Source organism: Seriola aureovittata, chromosome 10 (genome assembly GCF_021018895.1).
Source record: "Seriola aureovittata isolate HTS-2021-v1 ecotype China chromosome 10, ASM2101889v1, whole genome shotgun sequence".
NCBI lineage: Eukaryota > Metazoa > Chordata > Actinopteri > Carangiformes > Carangidae > Seriola > Seriola aureovittata.
Window position 1 is genome coordinate 10505547 of NC_079373.1, and position 18508 is coordinate 10524054.

The following is an 18508-nucleotide window of genomic DNA, read 5'->3' on the forward strand; positions in this document are numbered from 1 at the left end:
GAGACACCAATAGAGTTCAATATTAAATAATTCAATAAGACATTATGAAATAAGTCCTGTGAATAAATGCAGACAAATTGTAACCATGACAATGTGAAATAATCTAGTACATTTTTAAACTCAGCTCATTATTTACTTTCTTTTCACAATAAGAGAGTTTGGTTGCAGATTGTTCTCATGTCATTCAAGCAGTTTTTATTTAAAAAGATTTTTTTTCAGGTAACACTTTATTTAGATAGTCAGGTTATAAAGGTTATTAGTTGAGATTCAACCACTCAACTGTTTCACTAACCCTAACCATGAAATGGTTTACTAAGTGTTAGTTGAATATTTGTATATACATTGATGAGCATTTGAATGTTCAATAAATATTAATGAAATGCTACAAATACTGTCAACGCTGTAGGCAGACTATACAAATAAGGGTTATCCTTTTTTTCAAAATTCAGATTTTACTTTACAGTGACAGGATCCCCAATCCTTTATTTCAAAATACCACTTTCCATCACAGTAATTGCTTGTTAATGGAGTCAAACAGGACGGAGGATTTCTGTGATTGGCTGTTACTTTGGCGTGAACGAGCAGAGAGCCAATCACATTACTGCCTCGCCCTGCACATTTTGGAAAGGGGATATTTTGAAACACTAAAAACAACAAAAAATTAATTAATTAACTGTAACAGTAAATAGGAGCAAGAAAAAATAACATTTTGAGTTGTATAATGTAATAATGAGTTTTAAAAATGTATCGGATGATTTTACATTTTCATGGTCATATTAGATATTTTGCTAGTCATATCTTTATTTCTTATTAAATTATTTAATACTGAACACTGTGGGTCTCCATAAAAATCTGACGTCCAGAAAACTCAATTTTTAATCCCTCAGCATTGTTGATGTGCAGTGCCTGGAGACATATTTATAATATTGGTCTAAAACCTGAAACACCCCACTGGAAAAATGACATCAGGCTATTAAATAATAATGAAGAAAAATAAGCTGATCTGGTGGAGTTATTACAGGACAGAGAACATCAGGTCTGTCCACTCTTTGTCTTGGATGACATGAATAATATAACTTTGTCTGCTTTGTTATTATTCTTATTCTTATTCAAAATTCTTATTGTAATCAAACCTTGCAGTAGCGCTGGATTAAATATCTATGTTTACTCACTAATCCAGCAGTTATCACTCCCCGAACATGGAAGATAATTTTCTTTGTATTGACGACTCAGATATCTAACGGATTACAATCCCTGGTTATTTTGAATGTTTGCACCAGGCGTGCACTTCTCAAATCATAATCCGGCTTAAAGTCTGAAACTTCACCAGCGTTTTAACAGATTCTCCTTCATGCCACGCTCTTCACTTGAAAAGAAATCAACAGCTAGGATGAGCATCATTGACCATATGTCATTTTATTGCATTGAATTCAGTAGCTAAAATAAAATATGCCTAACATACATGGGTGATGGAATCATCAGATTTGGTGGTTAAAAGGCAGCAAAATGAGAAATAAATGTATAAATAGATGAATGACTGACACTTCCTCTCCTACACACACCTTTAAGTTGAACACACTCAAAGAATCCGAGCGGAAGCCCATGGCAGGTGGTGCGGTGGTGCAGGGCTGGAGGAGAATAGTGATGAGGGATTGATCGAGCCCAACGGCAGCGACTGGCTAGTGACTGATAGTATCTCTCCTCCCTTGGGGGGATCAGAGTCACAGCAAACCTCCAGGTCAGTAACCAGGCAGCTAAGGCCAATGGACAGGATCCTCCGATGGTTTGACCTGCTGACCGGCTTGCTGCGTACAGTTCATCACCGGCCGCAGGTCCCGAGAAAGAGAGAAGTATCATCTAAACACATGAACTTATTAACAAGTTGAAGGATTTCAAGAGTCTGGTTTTAAAAAAGCAGTCAGTGATACACGTCTTATTGATTCAGCATAGCATCACAAAGCAGCAACTGTTCAACAACAGATGTCAAATTTTACAATCAAATAATGAACAATGAAAGAGGTAAATATGCAGCAATATGACCCATCAGGGTTCCTTATTAACCATTTGCCCAAGTAACTGCTTTTAGCCCTTTGACTGGTGCAAGAAACATTCAGATCAATCTTAGTGCATCGCTGGTTTCAGGATGTTTGATTATCCACAATTGCTTTTTTAATATTTTACTCCCTTGTTTTCATCTGTTCTCACTAAAAACAGAATCTCACTCGTCAAGTCACAGTACCTTTGTATCCCCATAAAAAACCCCACAGATTATTGCATACTATGCTAGTGGCACACAAACCTTGGCTCAGATGTATGTTCTGTACCGAAGTTATTGTCAGACTGAAATGAGTTGGCATCAGTTGTGCGACTCGCCACGTGCCAGAACAGCTGTGGAGGGGACAAAACGCAAATGTGTGCGTATTCTCCAAAACACCCCCCCCACCCCCCAAAAAAAACAAACAAAAAAAATACCATCTCCTTCGTGTTCAACACATTCAAAATGATTCCCACTTCTCCCACTCAGACAGACAAACATTGCATTACATTCATTACTTCAACGTTTTTGAATGTGATCTGATCTGTGTGACCCATGTGGGTGTGCAATATTGCTGAAACGCTATCTTGGAAGACATGCCGTCATCAAACCTTTACGTCAGGTGATCTCTGAAACGAGCAAAGTGCACAGTCTGTTTCTCCTCTGATCTCTTCAGGGGTAACCTGGCATTCACATGACACACTCAGTAGTGGGAAAGGATATTATATATATAAAAAAAAAGGACAATAATAATTTTTGGTTTCAATCATAACTGGATACAGTTGTGGACAAACTTCCAACTAAATGAGTGTCACTATAAGGTTACACAAAATTGCCTTGACGATGGGGTTTTAAACAAATACTGATAACAAATCACAGAGTGTGGTTATAATATAATACATAGAACAATTGATATTTTCATGAGGTGCTATATATATCCATCATTTATTATTTATTTATTTATTACTATATTCAAAGAAAGAATAACCTGTAGAAAAAAATATCCATCATTGTCCATTATTGTCCACGATCCATTCATCTGATTAAAAATTAAACATCTGATTTCCAATCTGATTAGAACAACACACCCTCCTACTTCAAATTTTGATAAAGCGGTGGTTAAAACAATGCCAGGAAGGAAATGATCTCCCTTTTGTTCAGGCATTAAAGGAGGGTGTGTCTGAACCTCACAAGTTGGAGGGAAGTTTGGACTGTTTGTGTTCAGTCTCTAACATCTTAGCAGGGGATCTAGCATGGGGAGAGTGAACGCCAGCAGACTGGTTCTGAGGTTCAGGCCCTGAATGTGTCCGACTGACAGGAGTGGCTTGACCCGGGATCCGACTGTAGGGTTTGCTGACAGCCAGGGAGGAGGAGAAGGGGCTCGACGGCCCTGCCGCCGCTCCTGAGGAGCTGCCCATGGCCAAAGGCCCTCCCTGGTGTAAAGAGCTGTGAGAGCCTGAGATAGTCTTTATTTCCTGGGTAAAGAGATCCACTGAAGACCCGGCCCTCTCTTTGAGGGTACACGCCAGCCTGGCAGGGCATGAGGTCTGAGGAGCTAGAGGGCTGTGAGAGCCCACGGTGCGGGGGAGCTCACTGTGGTAAACTGTTCGTCCCCTCGCAGGGCTTTGTATGCTGGGACTGTGGACTGGAGGCGTGTAGCAGGGCGATACCTCTGCGGAGCCATACTGGGCCAGGGAGGCGAGGGCCGAGTGCTCGGGGAGAACCTGGGGGAGGAAAACAGACTGGAGGCCTGTCAGGCTGTGCTGGGCCAGAGAGGCAGCGGCTCCGCCTCCGACTGCAGATACTGGCTGCATAAATCCACTGGGGGACTGGGTGCTGGTGATGAAGGGAAAATGCGGGAGGCTCAGACCGCTGGATGTCCTGCCGACTCTGTCATGAATAGACCCCATCTGCTGCAGGGTGGCGTGAGGGGTCTGCTGCAGGTGGCTTAGTATGGGGCCGACTGAGCTGGAGATCAGAGGGCTTATGGTGGAGGCGGAGGGGGTTGGGAATCTCCCTGCTAGTCTCCCTGGCACCCCCTGCTGGAGTAAACCAATCGGGTGGGGTGGGGTGGTCATAGCACCGTGGAAAGGCTGGGAGTGGAGCTGAGCGGAGCAGGTGTAGGAGACGGGGGCCTGGCTGAAGGGGAAGACCGAGGCCATGCCGGAGTGGGGAGGATGGGGCAGAGGCTGGTGTGTGGGCAGAGGGGTCAGGGGCTGCAGGCTGCTGGTGAAGATGGGCTGGGAGGTCAGTGTGGGTGACACAGGCCCAGTGGGGAGATGCTGTGTCCTGAAGGACGCCAGTGTGGGGGTCTCGATCCCAGAGTGGAATTTGAAGGAGCTGGCAGGAGAGCCGGGCCCTGAACCACAGCTGCTGGAGGTGTTGGCTCCAACATGGACTCTCTTTGCATGGCTGGTGTGGTCCTTAAAAGAACCAGAGCCTGGTGCCAGAGGATGGTGGAAGAGGATGGGAGGCAGCTGGGAGTGGTGGGCTAAGGCCAGAGCCAGAGGGGTGGTGGCTGCAGCGGCCTGGAGCGGGGCCTGAACCAACGGGGCCCAGATGACCGGGGTGGGTGATGGGGGAGCAGGAGGAGGGTTTAGGCCCTGTCCCGTGCTGGTCTGGATCAGCTGTGTGCATTGGGCCATGTCACGGTCATGTTGCACTATTCTTTGGATGATCTCATTCTCCTGGAGGTTTAATGTGCCACAACTTTGGTGATGCTGGACTTTATTCTGAAGAACTGAGTTCCTCTTACCTGTTAAGAAAAGAGAAATACCATCCCATACTATAGATTATTGGCACGAAGACTTTTCTAACACATATTGACACCATTTGTTTCTATATTCCACATCACAGTCAGAAAACTATGTAGCTCCTCTCTCTACCTGTGATCAAGTAACTACGTCACAGGGACATGTAGATATATTTCTAAGTGTGTTACCACCAACACACTTAAAAGAAATAACTGGTATTATTGAAAATATACTTGCATTTAACAAATCATGTGAAGAATACAGTGGTATAAAGTAACTAAGTGCATGTTAACTTCACTATTTCCATTTTATGCTAATTCATATTTCACCTCCTCTATAATTCAGATGGACTTATTCCACTTGGTCCACTACACTATAAACTATACAACACATTGTTAAAGACTAAACCATTGGTTTTGGCTTGTGACCCCTTAAAAACGATGTGTGGTTGAGGGTTGATGCAATGCGTCCATGACTTATTAGCATTGACACCAAAGACACATTTCTCCAAAGAGTTAAAATGATCCAATATTCCAACATTTAATCCACGTCCAAAAATATTCCAAATTCCTCTTTCCAACCGTCATTAATCATCTCATGACTTCTCCGATTTTTCTTTTGACTGGACGACCTAACCTAGTTGAAACGAGCTACACCTAAACCACTGAAATGCTACTTAAGAATAGATTAATCAGTATTAACAATCTACTAATGTAATAGTGTATTACTGAAAGGGGCCATTTTTCTACAGAGCACTGTAAGAACATTCATCTGATAATACTGTAGGACTTTTCCTTGTAAAAGAATATTTTTTACAATCATTACTGGTGTAAAGGACCAGGCTACTTCTCCCTCCACTGGAAGAAAGAAAGAAGAAAAATAAATAATATGCAAATGTTATAAACAGGTTTTATCTCTTGGCAAAGGACACACCGATTCGGTCCAGGCGGTCGAGAGCCACAGTCTCAAAGGCTCTCCTCATCATGGGATACTCCTCCAGCACCTCGTTGAAGTTGTCGACTGACAGAGAGTACAGCCGACAGTAGTTATCTGCTCGCACGCTGGCTGTCCTCCTGCCTCGGGTCAACAGGCAGATCTCTGCAGGGAGGAAGGAAAAAACAAAAGTTCAATTATTTGTGCCATTGCCTGGTTTCCTGCTGAGTGCAAGTCAGAGATTAATATTAAGAATTTTAAAAAAAAGTGTCATTAATATGAAGTGCTAGGTGATTGTTCTGCCCTTTTGCAGGGAAGTCCAGCAAAATTCATGTCCATTCACAAACGGAAAGGCAAAAATAGTATTATTAGTGTGAGACGATAAAACATGAAAAGGCCGATGCCTCTGAAGCCCACAGATGGAGCACTTAATGCAATTTCTGCAGCTTACAGTTTGTCCTGACCTCATCTGTCGTGCCAGAGCAGAAAAATAAAATAATGCGCCATTTAAAAAAAAAAAAAAAAGTAGACATATTTTTCAGGACAGACATATTGAGGATATAGCCACAAACACAAACCCAGAATCACACACTCTCTCTCTCCTCTGTCCTGTTTATCAATTTAATCTATCACACGTGACAACATGGGATTTCTGACATATTTATTTGCCCTGTGTCGGATTTAGACCCAAACTTTCTGTCCTCATGTACTACTTTCTCATCTGTGTGTCTTTAGCTGTGCTTAGCAGCTTTAAGCTAAATCATATGAAGTTTTGTGATTAGCATATCATTCTTGTACGTGAAATGCACGCTGGAGTATGGTTAAACACCGAGATATGCTTAGAAGCATCAGACGTTTTTGTTGGGTTGTCACACCTCTCAACGACATCTCCTGGATACCGGCAATGACAGGTTGAGACGACGTAGCACGGGCAACGGGAAAAAGAAAGCTCTGGATTTCAGCTTTGAATATGATGTTAACAAAAGGGGAAAACCCCACAGATGGAATCAAAGATCACAAAGCTTTGCTCCTCTTAGTCGTGAGCCCTTTTAAGGAGATGATGTGGACAAATTTTCCCATCTGTAATAGTCTGCAAAGTTAATCTGCTGAGTGCCTGGGCAAAATAATAAAAAACAAATCATACTATCACCACTCCTTCACATACATTTAAACTGAACTGACACACTGCCAGCTACAGAATATATCAGCATGCAGGACACACAGCAGGATATTACCTCCAAAATAAGAGCCATCAGACAGCTTGGTGTCTTTGCTGCTCTTGGTCAGGACACTGACGACGCCGTGCTGGATGAAGTACATCTTCTTGCCGATGGTTCCCTCTCTGATGATGTAGTCGCCCGGCTGGAAGACCTCGAAGCGCAGCTTGGTCAGCATGGAGGTGACGAAGTTTGGATCGGCGTTGGCGAACAGAGGCATGGAGGCCACCAGTTTACGACAGTTAAAGTTGATGATCTCCTGCAGGAGACACACACACACACACACACACACACACACAAAAAGGCAAAGCCGTTACTGTGTGTGTACATTTCAATTATAATAAAAGCAGGGTGGTTAACAGCTTAGTGCTCTGTTAATGAGGCTGCCTGTCCTCATATAGTCTCTAGCCATTACTAATCAGATTACATGACTATTAACGTTATCATGCAAAGTAACACAGCCATATTTGATGACATAAATAATTAAGTGTACACAATTTAGATCAAGGATGCTCACTTCATTAATTCACATAATAATAAATAGTTTATTGCACACTATAAAAGGTAGGTATAAGCAGTTTTTAAGTGTTTATTAATACAGAGTATTTGGCAACTATAATTATAAATTCTCAGTGTCATATTATGTGTTGGTTTTTTATTTCTTACATGTTTGTTTACTGCTTATAAATGCTACATAGGAGGAGATAAAGTGACGTGTTAGTAATTTGTCTTTTAGCTGTAAAAGACGTTACGATGCAGCGCCATCAGCAGCATCATTATAAAGACAACATCAGCATGGATGAAATCTGACCTCTCGCAGTGGCTCGTTCAGCTCCTCCAGAATGCTTTCCTCGTCAAACATCTTGCCCTGATAACGATGTTCGTAGTAGTCGTGGATTCTCTGACGCATGTCGGCCGGGAGCTTGTGGAAGGACATGTACTGCTCCACTTGTTTATACTGCAACGACAACACAAGTCCAATTATCAAAATCGTAAAACTATTCAAAGTATTTAAGTGACCAACCTCCACTAAATGCGTGTAGTTGTAAATGTAGTGTAACTGCATTAGAGTTCAAGAAAAAAATGCAAAGTCATGTCAAAATGAATATATTAAACTGATTAATGTGTTGGCTCAGAGGTGGACTATAATGTGTCTCATTATGTTAACAGTCAACTGTCAGGCCATCTGTGAAACCTGCCCACAGTGCAATGTTGTGCCTCTGCCCCATCTGACAAATACAGTTGTGCTCTGCAGACTGCAGCTAATAACATTAGCTACTGTGTCCTTCAGTGATGTACCAGCAAAGTACCAGAGATGGTCAGTGCTTACCCAACCTATGTATGTCACGTCCTGCTCCAAGTCTCATTTTTAATATGTGGATTTACCTGTTATTAATTACTGTGGTCTGTCATTTTCTATGTTCAAAATGGACAACAGTGGCTGCAACATCTCACACATAGATTTTCTCCGTTGTTCTATCATTTCTCATGTAGTAATAGTCTGTGGGGCATTTTCACACATAAATGTAATGCAGACCCTTGATTACTGTGCATTGCAATGATTTATGTCACCTTTAAAAGCGTGGGTAAAAAAACTGCTTTTTGCAAAAAAAAAAAAAAAAAAAAAAAAAGGTGGATTTAATCTTCAAATCACAAAATGCCTTTTCACTTGTCCACAACATCACTTATTAACATCACCATGTTCACAGCAGTTTTTAATCAGCCATGGAAGAAATATTCAGTAAAAGTGGCAGCACCACAGTGGAAAAATACATTACAAGTTTGCCTTCAAAATCATATGTTAGTGAAAACACTCATTATACAGAAACATGGCACCTGTGATATAAATATGTTGTGTAAATAGCATTTTATTATTGTAGTTTGTTAAGGTGGAGTTATAGTTATTTATTTTTATATACTGTTAGGTAGTTTAATCCATAACAATGTGTCATATTTTAAAAATCAATCATATGTTTTGTGTGTAAAACCTTAATATAAAAAGTAACTAATAACTAAAGCCATTAAATAATATTTTCTTCTTAATAATATATTTATATATTAAAAAATTGTAAAGTAACATTTCACCACTACTTTAACTTAAAGAAAGTAGAAAGGCCACCTACCTTCTCTTGGTACTGCCTCCTGGAGGAGTCCAGGGACTGAATGAGTGCAGTCGCATGCCCCACAAACATGGCGAAGCAGGTAGCACCCACAATCATGCTGAGGATGGTGAGCCACACGTCAGCCATGCCGATAGGCGGGTACAGGCCGTACCCTATACACAGCATGTGACTCATGGCCTTGAACAGGGCGTAGGAGTACTGCTGACCCCACGTATCATTCTGTAAGGGAAGCGGAGGAGGAGAGAGAAAGTTTATCAATACCCACAACATTAATGCAGCAGCACGTCAGTCCGAGACTTTTTCAGAGTTTAAGATCAACAGGGGACGAGGCCTTGATTTTCCAGGATTGTTGGCTTTGTGCAGCCCACCGAGGGGCTCGTGCTGTCCTGCAACATCACCTTACAACACTCTCACTACTGTCCTGGTTGATCTTTTCATATGCGTCTATTTCAGTAACCAATACGCCCATTAATACATTCTGTGCTCAGACCGACAATTAATACAACCTGTCTGTAAATACCTGAATACAATTAGGCTGCAATTACCGACTATTTTTATAACTGATTAATCTGCCGATTACTTTCTCTACTAAGCAATGAATCGTTTAAAATGTCAGAAAAGTTCCCACAGCTCAAGGTGACATATTCAAATAGCTTGTTTCATTTGACCAACAGTCCACTATCCAAAGATATTCAGGTTACATATATGACAAAGATTTAAAGATTCAAATCCTCACATTACACAAACGATAAATCAATGATCAAATAGTTGCTGATTAATTGTGATTAATTGATTATTCAACTAATCGCTGCAGCTCTAAATATAAGTCCCTGAAAACTGGTATTTCTAACATTCAATATCCATGATTGTGATTTTATTAGTTTTGATTGACAGTGATCAAACAACCAACCAACTGTTTTGATTCAAATGGTGCATGGGGAGTATACTGCATCAGCTTTATCAGCCGAGAGCCGCCCACTTCAAACCAGAGACGAGAGCACCGACTAAAATACAGAAAATCTCTCACATGGAAAACCAAAACAAATTGTGATCATTTAGGACCCTCTTACTCACAGTAGGGAGGTTTCTGAAGGGCCTTTAAGAGTTACACATTTGGATGCTGTCTGACTCATAAATAATCCACTTACCACCATCTTGTTTCTAGTGACCCAGCAGTCAGGAGGGAAGTCCTGCAGCATGGGCACGAGGAACTGTAGACAGCCATCCCAGTGACACAGCAGCAGCATCATCCCGATCAGGTTCATGATACGCACCATGGCGCTGGCCAGATCATAGGTCATATGGAAAACCTGTGGCACAGATTATCAGCATTAAAGCAAGTGAAACAACACAACGCACATCTCTTTGTAAATAAATCTAGAAAATTTCTGTCCTCTCTCATGCAATCAGAGGATTTGAAATACACAGTGGGTGTTGTGTGGGCCGATGAATACAGGGGTCCTATACCAGACCACACTGTTCTTAATCTTCTATAGACCACCAGAGGCTGTTTCAGTGTTGCGTAATCATCTGCAAGCAACATTAATGGACTGTGGGGAATGGAGCCTCAGTTGGAATTATAAAAATAAGATAATGCAGGGAAATATCTGTCATGAAGTAAGTTGACTGTGTGTGAGTGTGTGTGAGCCTCAGAGGAGAACCAACAAATTAACTCCATAGCTTTAAGAATGTAGACATTTGTTTTTACAAATAGCAGCATCATCTGTTTTCCCTTGATACAGAAAGCAAAAATGTAATAATCCAGAAAAGGGTGCAAGATAAAAGAAATCTGCCAGCGGAAGAGAAATCTCTATGTTTATAGTGCAACTAATGATCATTTTCATTAGTGATTCATCCGTTTGTTCAATAAAATGTCAGAAAATTGTGACAAATGCCTGCATATGATCTAAGAGGCAAATGTGCTGCATTTAAATCACTTTTCTTTATACAACCAGCAGTTCAAAACCCAAAGATATTCAATTTACTATTGTAAGACATGTAGAATATTCACAAATTTCATCCATAAAATCACTCAAATAATTATCAATAATGTTTCTGATTAATTCCTGATGACCAGTTGCTACACATCATCACAGAGCATCAAAAGGACACCAGGTGTGCACTAGTGTGAAGTCTTCTATGAAGATCCAAGCTCATCCTTGCAGGATCTACCTCTTCCCACTGGTGGATGTAGCGGATGAGTCTGGAGAGGCGCAGCAGCCGCAGCAGACTGAGGATCTTGGTGAAGCGGACAATCCTCAGGGCTCGGGCCGTCTTGTAAAAGTCCGAGTCGATGCGCGTTTCTACGATGAGAAAGATGTAGTCTACAGGTATGGAGGAGATGAAGTCCACAACGAACCAGCTCTTCAGGTACTTGATCTTGATCTGCTGTGGGTCCAGGATGATTTCCGTGTTGTCCTCCTTGACGATGCCCGTGCGGAAGTTGAGGACCAGGTCCATGAGGAAGAAGGTGTCCGACACCACGTTGAAGACGATCCAGGGCGGCGTGTGCTCGTCCTTGAAGAAGGTGATGCCCACGGGGATGATGATGAGGTTTCCCACCATCAGCAGCAGCATGGTCAGATCCCAGTAGAACCTGAAACACACAGTGACAAACGTGACGACTCAAATTTCAAAATAACAGCACGCCAAAGTCACTTAGGCCCAGAAACAGTCCTGAGAGAAGTCATCCCAAACTTCACTCTCATACCTTTGACAGAATAACTGAGCTGAATATTTGATGTCATATTGTATGTGTATGAGTGACCTCCAGGAGACTGGATGCATTAATGTGCTTTCAGTCACAAAAGAATCTGCAGATTTTAAGTGCAAAGTCTATGCCTTTATTAGGCTGTGAAGAGAATTCCCTTTAAACTCCCCATCAGCAGCTACTTTGATAATCAATTAATCGGTTCAGTCATTTTTCAGGCAGAAATGTCAAACATAACCTCAAGCTTCTAAAATAAGAGGATTTGATGCTTTTATTTCTCATATATGATTGTAAACTGAATATCTTTGTGTTTTGGACTGATAAAGATACAGAAGTAATATGAATATGTCACGTTTGGCTGTGGAAATATAAAATGTGCATTCTTCACCATCTCAGTGAGAAAATAACTGGCAAATTAATCGATAATGAAAATAGTCGCAGCCCTGGTAAAAATACTATTGTCAGTAACTTGAACTTTCTGGTCTGTTATCTTTTTAAAAAAAACAAAAACGAAACAAAAACAAAAAAACCCACAGATTTTGTCGTAGTCTAAATTTAGTCTGAGTCAACTGTGTCTGTGTGCATACTGAGTATGTGCTGCATATTCAAAGTAATTCTGGACGTGTAGGAACTTCAAATAGAAATTGATCCCTGTGCAACTTGCAGTCTCAAACTAAAACTCAAAATCCATGAGACTTATGTTCAAATGAGCAGAAACCATCCAAACAATCTGCTTGAGCAGAAACATTAACAAAGCAAGACATGTGCTGATTCAAGAGAACAACAGTGGTTCGCTAATGCGGTTCAATACCGGGCTTCTGGCCACAGGGACGGAGAGGAAAATGGTTTATTGGAATTCATCTGACTTGCTCATGAGGAAATATTGATTTTCATAACTAACTAAATCCTCAAGTATCAGCAGCAGTGTGTTCAATTTCATCCATAATTGTGTGAAAACAGGGGGGCTGCTTTTAGTTAGTGTTTACAGTATTTTATTTTGGCCAGCACTTCACAGCATCACAGGAAACATGCGGCACAGTGATGCACAGCTCAGCCACACAAAGACCAGCCAAGATATGGATAGTGTTTGTTTATACCAATTACCAGCTTGAGTATGTATGTGGACGTGAGCTGAGAAAGCATGCATGCGTGCGATTGCATGACGGATCCATTTCAGAGACCTAATTAACCACTGATCGATCCGACAGGAGCCTGACACACCTACAGAGCCAGCACAAACTGCAGGAGGGGTGGGGGGTGTATTACTCCACTTAAGCGTGCTTGTAGCATGCGAGGCTGCACACAGTAACCACCCTATGCTGCGTGATCCGAACGCTTGTTACCTTCAAGAGAAGAGAATGTAGATCAGTGGAAATGTAATGATCTCAAAAGCCCTGTTTGAATGAACGTCTCACCATGTCGTTAACAGGTACAATTACTTACTTTAGACATGACTGACGGTGAGAGAAAACGTGTAACATGTGGTGATGATGTCGTCTGTGGTTGTTGCAAACCACTCCATAAAGAAACATCTAGGACTTGCAGGAAACTTAACTGTGATCCTGACATTGTGACATTTTCTGGGCTCAAACGAGGGTCCAGGAGAGAGAGGCAACCGACAGTCAGGATGTGACCTGGCCTCGTCACAACCTACAAACTCAGACTTCAACACAGTTCTGCCTATCCCAGTTACTCACAGCCAACCTTCACAGGAGAACATCACAAAAAAAAAAAAAAGAGAGAGAACCGGCGAGGGCAGGGTGGCCATTTGTTCTAATCAGCTTTCTGTTGTTCTCTGCCAAACAAAGCATTTGCATTCCTCTCTTCATCTGCCTGTTGTCTCTGCGGTGACACACTGGTCCTAATTGCACTTCCCCTCTCTGGCTAAATCCACCGTTATCTCCTGGGAATCCATGTCATCTCCAGAAGTCAGCTCCCATCAGCCAGATGTTGAGCAGTTAGCATTACTGCTCTGCACACGTCACTGTGCTGCAGAACCCTGGAACAGCTGGACCAAAAAAAAAAAAAAAAAGAGGGTCTGCAGGGGACAGTGCATTACTGCTGTCCCCTGCAGACCATCCAATTTGCTCATCAGCTGACTGTGCACGCAGCATTCAGCCCACACAGAGCAGACAAGTTGCTAGTGTAATCTGGAGTTACCATCAAAAATAAATAAATAAATAAAAATAAAGATGACAGTTGTTGGGTCCCTGGACCAGTAGGGGAATCTTGCACTATTTGGGTCAGAGTGCAACTACGTTAAAAAGCATGAGAGCACAAAGAGAGGGGAGTTACAAGCAAAGTGAACACAAAAAGGCTTAAAATGGTGAAAGGAGCTTAGATCAATCAGGACAGCTGAAAAAGGGATCACATTTGTACTAGAGATACTTATCTCTTGCTGCCAGAGTGCAGCTGAAGCACAACAGCCTGCATGCAGCTCAGTGGCTTAACACACACCTGTACTGTGGCTCAGGCCCACCAGCAATCATATTAACCATATTTACACAGCGTGCCAGTTCAGTATGTCTGCTGCTGTAGCCACAGAAAGCTTTATTAAAAGACAGCAGTAACTTATGATATAAACAGCTGAGAGAGCGTGTTTATAAAAAGATCCAAGGAGAAGATACATGGGTCGCACTGTAGTGGGCTGATGAACAGTGGTCATGGAAACTCACAGTGTGTCAGCCCACAACTGTTGCAGATATCAGGGAGTGAAGTTGACTGTTTAGACGGCTGGATGCAAACAGTGTCTCATAATCCAAAATCATCTTAAATGGTGCAAAGGTTTTACACCTGCAGCTTAAAATGGGATCAGTAGGATAAAGTGTTCACCTTAAGAGGCCCACAGCGGGCACCAAAACCCTGCTCCTGCTCAAAGTGCGACCCAAACGGAGCATGGAGTAATCACACCTCATACCTCATACACAGAGTTAACAGCTGGGCGCCCTGATTCCTCACAACATCATTTTCATTTCAATCTCTCTTTCTGTCTGTCTCTCCCTCTCTCTCTCTCTGTGTGTATGTTAAATGTTTTGTGGTGTGTCCCCTCCCCGTCCACACCATCTCTGCTCCATTAGACTAATTGTGCTGTAATAATCTGCACTGATGTGTGCTTCTAATATCTTGAATGATCATGTTACCCTATTTTGATTACCCCATTTCCAAGCCCCTGCTGCACTCTCTGTAATCCACTGCCCTCGCTAAATGATAAAAAAGTGTAATTCAGATGAGTGGAAAAAAAACCCTGCAGTGACACACATCGGCATACGACTGGCCAGTGAAAATATGATGACAGTGAGCCTCAAGGTTAAATGTCATGAAAATCCCTTGATGGCAGTGATGAACAGAATGCTGGTTCGTATGCAGCGTGCGATGAGATGTAGAACGTGCATGCATGTATGCGTAGCACAGCATGGCTGGTAAATTAGGGAATTACAGGTTGGTTTAGTTTGGTGCATTTAATTCATAGATAGAGAAGACTGTCCTCACAATGAGTAGGTTAGGTAACCATGTAGCCTATTCTTGTGTAGATGGAGTCAAATACACACACACAAACACTTATCTGGGCCAAGCAAAAGAGGGACTTACATCCTACATATGTATGATATAATTTGGCTGTCATTGTGCTCATAAGAGGATTTTGTATGCCAGTCAACTCCTTCTCCTAGTACATCACATTCCCTGTGAGAATGGCCTGTGCAGTCTTTAAAAAAAAAAAGATAATTTCCAGACATGAAGAAATTAATCTATTCAAGGTGTGTAAGGATTACTGAAGCACATTCAGCTTAGGATACACCTGCACAGGCTCACACTCCTGATTATTGTGTTGTTATCATAATATCATCACAGTGACCAAAGACAAAACACTCCTGCCGTATGGGGAATTAGTGTGTGTCTATTCTGTGGTGTTAAGTTTACACTTTAATGGTGTTTTATGTCTCATTAAGGTTTCAATGTAATCAGAGTTTTTCTAGCGCACATTTGTAGGCCAAACAAGCCTAATGTGACAGGATCACTGCAGCACTTTTATTTTTGTAAAACACCACTCAGTGTAAATAAAGTTTTTTTTTTTTTTGCACATAAATTTACCTAAAATCACTGTAGGGGTGGATTATCCAGAAGCCAGCAGACTTGACTCGCTCCCTCTCATGCTCCACGGCCCTCTCACTCCCCAACATCCGCAGGGAGAACTTGTTGACACCCGGTTGGAGCATCGCCCCAAACTGCCGGTGCATGAAGCCGGCTTGGTACAGCCGGTCATCTTCAGGTATTATTTGTTCGGCACCCTCCAACTTGATGAAACTTGACTGGTCGAAAACAGACGCTTGCCCGGCTGCGCCACTCAGACCACCCGTTGCCCGCTGCTGGGCCCCGGGGCCGTGCTCACCGGGGAAACTCTCGCTGACACCGGCGTCAGCCTCGGGGATGAGGCGCCGCTGTTCCCCTGGGTCTGACCCGGGAGGATGCCGCCCGGTGATGGAAGATATGCTGCCTCTAAATAAGCGACAGTCCCCGTTCAAGTTGGTCTTCACACTAACGTCCCTTTCCAAGTCTTCGCTCCTGGCCTCCTCAATGCTCTTGCAACTGCTTGCAGGAGACGGAGAGGACAAATGTTTTAGCCGAATACTTTTCCTCTTAGTGTCCTTGTCGCCGCTGTCTCCTTCGTCAATCACGAATGGCTTTTGCCCAATGTTTTGCGGCAAGCTGTAGAGCCGTTTGCGCATGGAAGACTGGAATCTTTCCATTTTCAAGAAGGAGAAGAAATGCGCTCTAAGGGTAGCCTGTGAAAACAGAGGGATAAATCACCAATCTCATACACTTGGGGTGCCACTGAAGGCAAAACAGAGACGGCGCATCCGCAGGACAGGTCGTATCTTATTTGACACTCGGGACGTGCCTCTCTCCCCCCGGTTCAAACATTGAGATGCGTCAACAATACGTGGCCGCTTCAATCCGACGGTCATGTAAAAGCGGTAAACGGGAAATGCATGTAAATCCAGGTAACCCCACAGCGTGCAGACGAGAGCGCATCAGGATGCAGCATGCTGAGCGTCGGACGTGCCGGAGTGGGAGAATGCTGCTGCTGCTGCTGCTGCTGCTGCTGAGCTCCTCAATGACAAAGCATGATCTCCACCTCCCCAAAATATCGGAGCTCTCTGTCAGTGCAAGGTGATGACACACATGCACGCAGCTGGCACCGGCATCCAAAGACCTCTGACATCACTGATCCATCAGCCTCCCGCGCCTTTCCAATAACGTGAATATTGATGGAGCTAATCTATCGGGTTGCCATAGGAGCCAGGATGGCACACGCGCTCACCCCGCCCAGTCAGGACAACTGGAAGGGGGATGATTCAAGGATGCGATCCAGCCTTGGAGTTGCTCACTGTAGTTGAGAGAAAACGGAGAATGCACAGTCTGGTCTTTATGTGCATCACCGTGCAAACATGCTGGATGGTGTGCACGCTGAAGAAACAATACTGGTGCACTGTGTCATAATCTGCAGCAAATTCATGTAGGAATCTATACGTTGGACACTTTATTTGTAGCCTACACCTGTAGCACGAAGAACATTATTTTAAATATGTGCATAATGTATTTAGGCAGGACTAATGGATTACAGAAGTTGGTTCTCGTTTTAATATAACTGTATATTAAAACACGCCTGGTCATGTAGTGTCAGTGTCATTGCTTATAATTGTTATAAGCTGCATTAGTCTTCTGTCCATCCTGGTGTCCTCAGCTACACAAAATGGATAAAAAACAGCCGTACATTAAAGTCTCTGACAGCTCATTAATCACTTCAAATATAGTAAGAGTGTGCATTTACAGTGTGCAGGACTCTGCTTGAGACATATGATAAATAAATACAATACTTTACAGGTCAATACAGCAGTTCACTCAACTAAGCTGCAAAATCTTTTTTCAAATTACCAAAAACAAAGGAGGAAAAACTTTAGCAGTGATGTGAAAGCTAATCTGCATCACTCCTTGAAGACAACATACCACATGCTACAAGGGCCTGAATTGATTGTTTCTAATTTTACATCCTCACATCTTGTGATCAGCCATTGAACCTATACAAACTTCAGCGGTGAAGAGAAGTCACTGCGCATGACTCTCAATACTTTGCTTGTTAATGGTGGATTTGTTGAATCGAAAACTAAATGAGCTCCAACCTGCTTGGCCACCTATTTCCATAGTTGATGCATTCACACTCTCTGTGTCTGCAGTGTTTCATTTTTATACCCTGACGAAGACATTTTCGGTCATACCGAAAAGTGATGACACACTTCCCTGGCACAGACAACATGGTAAATTAATTTCAGGAGAGGTTGTTAACAGCTGGATGCATTACGGCTGTATGATTCAGTGTGAGCTTCACTGAGCTGATTTAAACCATACAGCGATTCTAAATGGCATAATGCAAAATGACAGAGAGAAGTGAACAGTTTAATTCTGCCAAAAATATTTCCTCATGACAACGTGATAAATGTCACTTTTCAGAGTTCCCGCAATGCTGATATTATGCTGCCATAAACTGCATATACAGCACTTGATATACAGTCTATGTCTGGCACTATGTGCAACAGAAACTATACTTTTCTGTCACTTAATTTGTTTGACTTATATTATTCCCATCAATGGTCACAAATCATGGAGCTGTAAAATGGCATTTCATAAAATAAATGTATGTAACCTCATGTATCTGTCAGCATTATCCTGTTTTCTTTATT

The 18508-nt window shown here is 42.4% G+C and overlaps 1 protein-coding gene across 1 annotated transcript; it reads right to left on the reverse strand.

Annotated features, from left to right (window-relative positions):
* Nucleotides 1–1397: 1397 nt before the first annotated feature.
* Nucleotides 1398–18424, reverse strand: LOC130176964 (potassium/sodium hyperpolarization-activated cyclic nucleotide-gated channel 1-like). Its single transcript, XM_056388425.1, has 8 exons — nt 15861–18424; nt 11234–11657; nt 10210–10371; nt 9062–9280; nt 7750–7896; nt 6957–7197; nt 5722–5886; nt 1398–4790 (listed from the first exon to the last, which is right to left on the reverse strand). The coding sequence occupies exons 1-8, from the start codon at nt 16514–16516 to the stop codon at nt 3223–3225; spliced, it is 3582 nt and encodes a 1193-aa protein (XP_056244400.1). The 5' UTR covers nt 16517–18424; the 3' UTR covers nt 1398–3222.
* Between the last annotated feature and the right edge of the window lie 84 nt (nt 18425–18508).

Excerpts from the sequence above, each read along its gene's own strand:
- LOC130176964 (XM_056388425.1), bottom strand. The coding sequence starts at position 16,516 with ATGGAAAGATTCCAGTCTTCCATGCGCAAACGGCTCTACAGCTTGCCG. Across the intron at positions 5,887-6,956 it reads TGATGGCTCTTATTTTGGAG|AGATCTGCCTGTTGACCCGA; the intron begins GTAATATCCTGC and ends TCCTCCCTGCAG. Across the intron at positions 4,791-5,721 it reads CGACCGCCTGGACCGAATCG|GTAAGAGGAACTCAGTTCTT; the intron begins GTGTGTCCTTTG and ends TTTTCTTAACAG.